Below are 7,325 nucleotides of genomic sequence, written 5' to 3' on the forward strand. Positions count from 1 at the left end.
TTAACCAATCTTAAGATGGCAACATTATACTATTTCCAATGCCAGAAATAAGGATATAGAATTTGACAATTTTATAAGAGTTTGATTCAAATAAATAGGGCGGGATACAGATTTTATACCACATATTTCAGCTGAGAAAATCACACTGTGAATATAGAACAAATCATAAATGGTCCTAAGTCAATAACCTACAATGACCGGAAGAATTAGTCGATGGATCACAAAATGGAAATGGCGCCAATGGACTATGAAATGGAAAGGTATGCTGCAAACTCTCAGAAATTTTCCGTTTCTAACTTTCTCTTCTTGCTGGCATGTTGGTCTTGCAATCGTCCTTCCCGTCTGTCGAGAACGGGCTTCTTCTTCACTAAAATGTCCTTACTGATGACAACGCTCATTCTGATCATAGCTTTATTCGGAGAAACTTTACGGACGAATCTTAGATGCTTCACTATCAAGCCAGGTATGTCGTACTTGTCATTAACGAATTTAATGTTAGGGGTGAATGCCTCGGTTTCTTTACAAGTTTCATCACAAGCACTTTTCTGAGACTTTGCAGCGACAGTATATGCTTGAAGCTTTGTTGTGAATTCTGCATCAAAATCTGGGAGTTCATCAACTAATCCCAAGTAATAGGCGACTCGTGTGGCACAGCTGCTGGCTTTAAGATCTTTAGAAAACATGTAAACGTGGACTATCGGCTCGCGGAGCTTGAACGTGTCGCTGCACAGGTTGGCATCGGACAAGAGACCCACAAAGTTGGTCAGAAATTCTATTGCTATTGCGGGCAAGTTCATTGTAACATGAATTTCACCTTGAAAATCGGGATCTGTACACGTGGCGATCAGGTCTTCTTTGAGTGTTGATCTGATGAAGTCACCTCCATCCTGATTAAAGCAAGTCACTCTCTCACCAACTTTGTTTAGCGCAACATTATGGCATAGCCATCGAAAAGATTCTGGGTTCAGATCGTTGCTGACAACACGGCACTTCCTCTGCGCAGCTGCAGGGATGCTGAACGGTCCAACACCTGCCATCACATCGTACAGTACGTCACTTCTATCAAGCATCTTGACCACCATCTCATGTTCAGTTGATAGTCTTGGATTCCAATACACCTTTGCGAAGTCGAAAGTGAATGTACACATATTTTCCTTTACAGTTGCAACAGTATCTCCGCCTCCAGCAATCACTTCCATGGTAAAACATCTAAATGTGTTGTCAGAGTTATCAATTGTATCAACCTTGTTAACTACCATTGAAACTTCTGTTGGACTTTTGTCTAGAATAATCTTCCCAATTATATTTTTGTACGGATGCAAATGCTCTTTCAAGTTGAGGTGAATTATATGGCCAACCCTGGAATATCCTGAGACGCCGTTGTCTTCCAATGGTAGCACAGCTTGAATTGTTTCTGGTGCATCCCAGTTTTCATACGTGAGTTCAATTTGTGAAGTAAGGAACTGCACGGGTCGTTCACCAGAAGAAACAGTTTTGAAGAACTTTTTGCATGATTCATCAATTTCTTCTGAAATTTTGGATTCATTGCCTGGAAATGACAATGGATTCAAGTACACTACTTTATAATTCGTTCCAGGAGGCCCTTCTTTGATGGCAGAAAAATTGCAGAGCTTCAAGTAGTACTTCTTCAATACTTTGAAGACGGGTGAAACGGCGCTCAGAGAAACGTGTGCTACTGGTACTGTGATGGTCTTGTGGAATGCTTCATGGTCAAGAGTTGTCATTCCTCTAACTTTTTCCGGTGGCCATAATATGTCAGCAGTCATCTTGGAGGAAGTCTCAATTCCTGCTTTGCGAAGGGTCCTCTTAGCAAGAATATTCAATTTTTCCTCAGCTGAATAATGGGAAGCACGTCTCGTCACTTGGAATATGGAGTTCCAAATACCAAGAGATGAGGAAACTTCTACAATTGGAGAACAGAGCAAAGTAGCCACCAAGTTGAAAGAAGAATGTCTCATCAATCCAGGCCTCAACATGGATGGATTCTGAAATGAGAATGAATAATTTTAGCAAATATCAATAAAAAGTAATCCATATTTTAAAAAATGAGGGTATAGTATTCAGCAATTTGAAAATTTGCAGAAGTTTGTAAAAATCATATTTTATTTTCTTAATTTATTACAACATTAATTTGTAGCATAATATTGATAGCTAGCAAGGATAAAAAGCTCCTGAATAATCATAAGTCTTCTAGAAAAAAAAATTAAACACACCATATTTCATTTGCTGAAATATTATATGTATATACATAAATATGTTGTGCCAAAATTGCAGAATTGCTGATTCTATGGAATCGGCAGCCACTTTTGCATTCGGCATTACTTTACTATATTTGCATTTCTATACGTACTAGAGAAATGTGGGGTTAGGTCAGTCAGCCAAGTTATTTTTTTAATTATTTTAATATAAAGGAACTTGACCTAACATTTTCTAACTCTAACTGTCAATTTATGTTCTAACTCTAACCTAACATCCAATTTTCTGAATCGGCAACAAAATGTGATTCTACAGATTCGGTAAACAGGCTGCCAATTCCATAGAGTTGGCAATTCCGCAACTTTGGCCGAACATATATGTAAAACACAAGTTTTGTTTTCAGTATGCTTGCTGATTTAATTAATTAACTAGCATTGAATGATCTCAAATTAAGGTCAAGGTAAAAATTGCGCAGATATCACAGGAAAAAGAAGCAGAATAGACAACAATTACTTTGACATACTAAGGAAATTAAAAAAGTGCCAATATTTTGTGAACAACCATGAATAATAATATAGTCATGAAAGATTGTTGGTAATTGTTATTTTATGGAAATAAATTAAAGTGTTTGTTTATGGAAAACACAACCAAGACTTGTGAAGAGAAATCCTGACTAATTTATGCTGGGAAGATCTGCCTCATTGAACAGAACAAAATGAACTTAATGAATATACCGGTAATGCCAAGATTTGCAATTAATTGCAAGTGTGCACAGCTGTGCTAGCTGTGATTGGTTGATGGTGGATGCTTTCCTGCTGTGATTGGTTCTGCCCATAAGCCCTGCTCCCAAATATGGTATATGTACTAGAGTACTGGTCAACTTACTACTTAACTTAAACTTGATCATTACAAACAAAGAGCCTGGAAAATTTCCAAAAAATCCATTGAATGAAAGAAAAAAAAATATCAATCAAACAAGAGTCATCCAAACAATTTTATAACAAATCTGAGGTACTATACAATTGAATGAGTTTGTCCACTTTTGATCCTCCTTTTCATTTATAGTCAGTCACCTGGCAGAGAACTGTATCCAAGGAAAACTTTTATAGCAGAGCACTGTATCCAAGGAAAGCTGTTTTATAAGTGAACTTCCATTCTTAAAATTTCAGCCTGCACTAGTAGAAAAGCAATTAAGAGATAATGATAAAATTGTAATAAGAAAAGCTGGTAAGAGACACATCTTAGCTATTTTAGACCAAACTTGACAATATTTAGAGAAAAAGTGAGTCAAAAATTCTGTTGTATTGGACAAGACCCTACGCCTACTGTGCACCTACAGAGCAACTTCAAAGAAGAGCCAACAAATTATTGAATACAGCTAACTCAGTTGCCACTTGCCAGCTCAAGAAAAGTATCCCAGATCTTTGGGAGTTATTTGCCAGGTTATCTCTATGGAAATGTTAAAAATCACACAGAGAACAATCAGCTGGCACTTCGGCCCATAATTGCTCATGCTAACTCTCCCATCTACAAGACAGGCCAAGAATCGAATGCTATAAAGAAACTCTGCCACTCTGGCATTTTGGAACCAAAATATTTCATTTGTCAGTACTCGGTAGAAAAATTTCAATCTAGATAAGGTTCACAACCAAAATTTTAAAATTACTATTAAAAATGTATGAGCCTTTTTGTTATGTTAAATATTACTTGACTGAGGCCAAATGAATTGAAATGATTTTTGACATTCTTAGCATGAGCATGCAGCAATTGCAAATTTACCATTGGCTGCACTGACCAGTGACCAGGGATGGAAAAGTCTTATTTTTTTCTGAAATATTGTGGCTCTGATATCATATACCATAATTTCAGTACTAGGTATGAAATCTTGTGGCTCTAATGCCATGTATTTATGTTTGATTAAAAAAAAATTGCAGTTTGCTGCACTCTGCAAACATGTCATTTCATAAAATTTCCAACTTCTGCAATCCACACTAATTCAAAAATCCTACCAAAATATCCTGCACAACGAAACAACATGTCAACATAATATGTTTCCTTATAGATCACATAGTTGCGGTCATGTCAGAGCGGTCAAACTGCATTATCACATGATCAGTTGCCACTGAAGAGAAGACAAATGTTAGTGTTGACTGTTTTCAGGGTAAAATTAGAAATTAGGAGTAACACATGCACGGGACTTGGTAAAAAGTTCGCAGCTGCCGCTTTTAAATGACTTTTAATGGCTGAGATATGGAATTCACAGCTCAAAGAAATTAAATCACAGCTCAAAGAAATGGAATCACAGCTGGCTGCTGGCAAATAAATCAAACCAAGAAATTCATAGAAAACGGAAAAAGGAGGTACTTTAAAAATCTATCTCCTCCTACAGTTTTCAAGCTACAGCATTGAAAGAATACCATTCAATTCGTAAAGGCCATACCAATCAAGTAACACAGCGAGATTTTTGATTTTTGCCATAGTTTTTTACATGCATTTTCCTGTTTTCTTCTCATTTTCTTCTGATTTCCCCCTCCTCCCCATTTTCCATCCAAACTTTGGCAAACTATGCACAAATCTAAAAAAGGGCTTCGTTGCTCAATACGTATGGTCTTTACAAATCGAATGGCATATCTTTCAATGCTGTAGCTTGAAAACTGTAGGAGGAAATAGGTTTGCAGTGACAATAAGTTAACTTTTCAGCAGAGCCCGACAAAGTCCCGCGCGCATCAGAATAGGCATTCAATGTAGCAAGGATACAAAACTAAACGTTACTGGAGCTTGATTCCAGTCAAGGATGGTGGGAACGACTGCATGCACACCACCCCATACCGCCATATGATGCCAGGTGGGTAACTGAAGTGCAGCTCAAGCAGACACTCTATTCAAGTGCTCGGCAGCTAATTTCCCCTTATCTTATATGTTGAAGAACTCCACCACCCCTAACCCTTGCGATACCCTCCCCCCTTAAACAAGCATTTAATAACAAATAAGGAAACTGTGCAATTGTGAAGATTTCCTGGAGGCATAGCACAAAATTTTACTAAAGGCAAAGATAATCTAAAACTAGCTTTAGTATTATTAGTAATATATTACCAGGACTCCACTCCACTGTCTACTAATTGGCCAACTAATCTAGACACTGCGTCCCTATGCGCTCCATGGCGCCTGAACTCGTTCCGAATGCTTAATGAACTTGACTCGTACTCGTACGTACGGTTCCCATAAAGTGCCATGGAAGCCTTAGTTAAGACTTAAGGGTAACTTTTTTACTCAATACTCAGCCATACATCGACAGGTTTGAGGGGTTTGTCAGACCACTAATTAACTGCCATGTCAGTCCACACTTGGGATGATGTATATAGATGGGGAAATTTCCCATGCATAAATAGTTTTATGAAGCCCTAGATCAGTGCAGTTCGCCCAAAGCAATCTAATTATATTTTATTCGTGCAGGCGTTTGCGCAAATCACAGTCATCGATTCCACGCCGCGCAGCACTCGGCGCGGGCCGCGGAGCCGTCCAAAACAGTTCTGATTTAGACAGTTTTCATCTGAATGGAATGGCAACATTGTCTGTAGATTTCAAGTAATGCTGAACCAGCGTTGCCAGATGGTATATTTCTATACCAGATTTCACAAATCTGGTATTTTCAAAAGGTGTCTGGTATGAATATTCTAGATCTGGTATATATGCCTAAATCTGGTATTTTCTGACTTACTGCAAATTTACTGCATTAAGTTCCACCTCTGAAGTTTGAACTTCTTCCAGCGTAGGCGTGGATTATATTATTATTTAAATAGATTGCCTTCAGAGCGGCGCGATTAGAGCTTTCCCGCCATTTTTGGAACCACAAGTTTTCATGTCAACCGGAACTCAAACACCACAGCAGAGTATTTTATGCAGCTAATGAATTTTGCAAACTTTGCTGGATGAGAGATTATTGAATTTTAGAAAAAAGGCGGGATAATTCAATGAAGGCTGGTGGCAGAGCTGCAATCTTGATACTCTATTGTGATTTGTGCTATGATAACCTACGTAACAATTTTCATATGATAGTAACAATTTTCGCACATTCAAAGTACACATGACATAACGCACCCAGATTTGGAAACCATAATTGCTCAAATGAAGCAAAAATAAACAACAGACCATTGACTTATCTTGCAAATATATATATATATATTCAAATTTTGTATCACATAGTATAATTACGCTCTGTAATTATGCCATATTGACCTAATTTGTTTAGTCCATTTACGTGCATTGTTATTAGGTATTGATCATGTAGATTTCACCAGCCAGGAGGATGTCGGGAATGTAGCCCCAACATTGGCATGCAGGATCGTACTGTTGACGTACAGGTTCATACCCTACTTTCCGCAACCAGTCAAGTCCAGTCATTCATTAGAAGGCACCGATGGCACATCTAAAGCCATGTTGCTTTTTTAGTTCTGTAATTCATGTCCAATTGAATTGTGATCTATGAATGAATATCCATTACTGTGCTGAGCCTGACTCTTAGAACCTGAGTCCTGAGTTGACGCGTTAGCAATCTAGTTAACTCATATCCAACCACAACACAATGCGGATACACGTTTGTGTGTAAGGTCAGTGTGATTACGTAATTTGCGTTGCCGCGCATCCATATTTAAACTAGGGTAAACGCGGTATATTCCGTCACATTAAGGACGCATCGAGAAATGAAAAACTATAAAAAATAACCGTATGCGTTACTCAAGTTCTGTTTGCTTTATGTGACTCCCAAAACACTGCACTACGCGTCAGCAACGACAAACTGTCGCAAAATGTTGCCATATTTATTTAAAAGCCTTTAGAATGCAAACCTACCTAATCCCTATATTCCGTCACTGTGTGTGGCTATATTCGGCACGTGGTGAGGCGTATTCCGTCCGCGCTTCAAATTCTACTGACACGTAATGCCGTCATCCACGTGTTCGAATTCCGTTTGCTGTGTGAGCTGTATTGGAATATAACATGGCTTTGAATTAGAACACTAATGAATATTGAACACTACTTAATTACGCTTTTAATTAACAACTATTAAGCTTTTAATTAAGCAAATTTTAATTTTTGTACACAGCTTGGAA

The 7,325-nt window shown here is 38.0% G+C and overlaps 1 protein-coding gene across 1 annotated transcript in view; it reads right to left on the bottom strand.

Moving 5' to 3' along the window:
• Positions 1–68: 68 nt before the first annotated feature.
• The window catches only part of LOC108681297 (tRNA (guanine(37)-N1)-methyltransferase), an 8,979-nt gene continuing 1,722 nt past the window's right edge, over positions 69–7,325 (bottom strand). Inside the window, exon 2 of the mRNA XM_018170318.2 lies at positions 69–2,006. Within this exon, the coding sequence (XP_018025807.1) occupies positions 276–1,997 (1,722 nt within the window). The 5' untranslated portion in view covers positions 1,998–2,006 and the 3' untranslated portion in view covers positions 69–275. The remainder of the gene's footprint in view (positions 2,007–7,325) is intronic.

The sequence above is a fragment of the Hyalella azteca genome, unplaced genomic scaffold (assembly GCF_000764305.2).
Source record: "Hyalella azteca isolate HAZT.00-mixed unplaced genomic scaffold, Hazt_2.0.2 contig2334, whole genome shotgun sequence".
In the NCBI taxonomy this organism is placed as follows: domain Eukaryota; kingdom Metazoa; phylum Arthropoda; class Malacostraca; order Amphipoda; family Hyalellidae; genus Hyalella; species Hyalella azteca.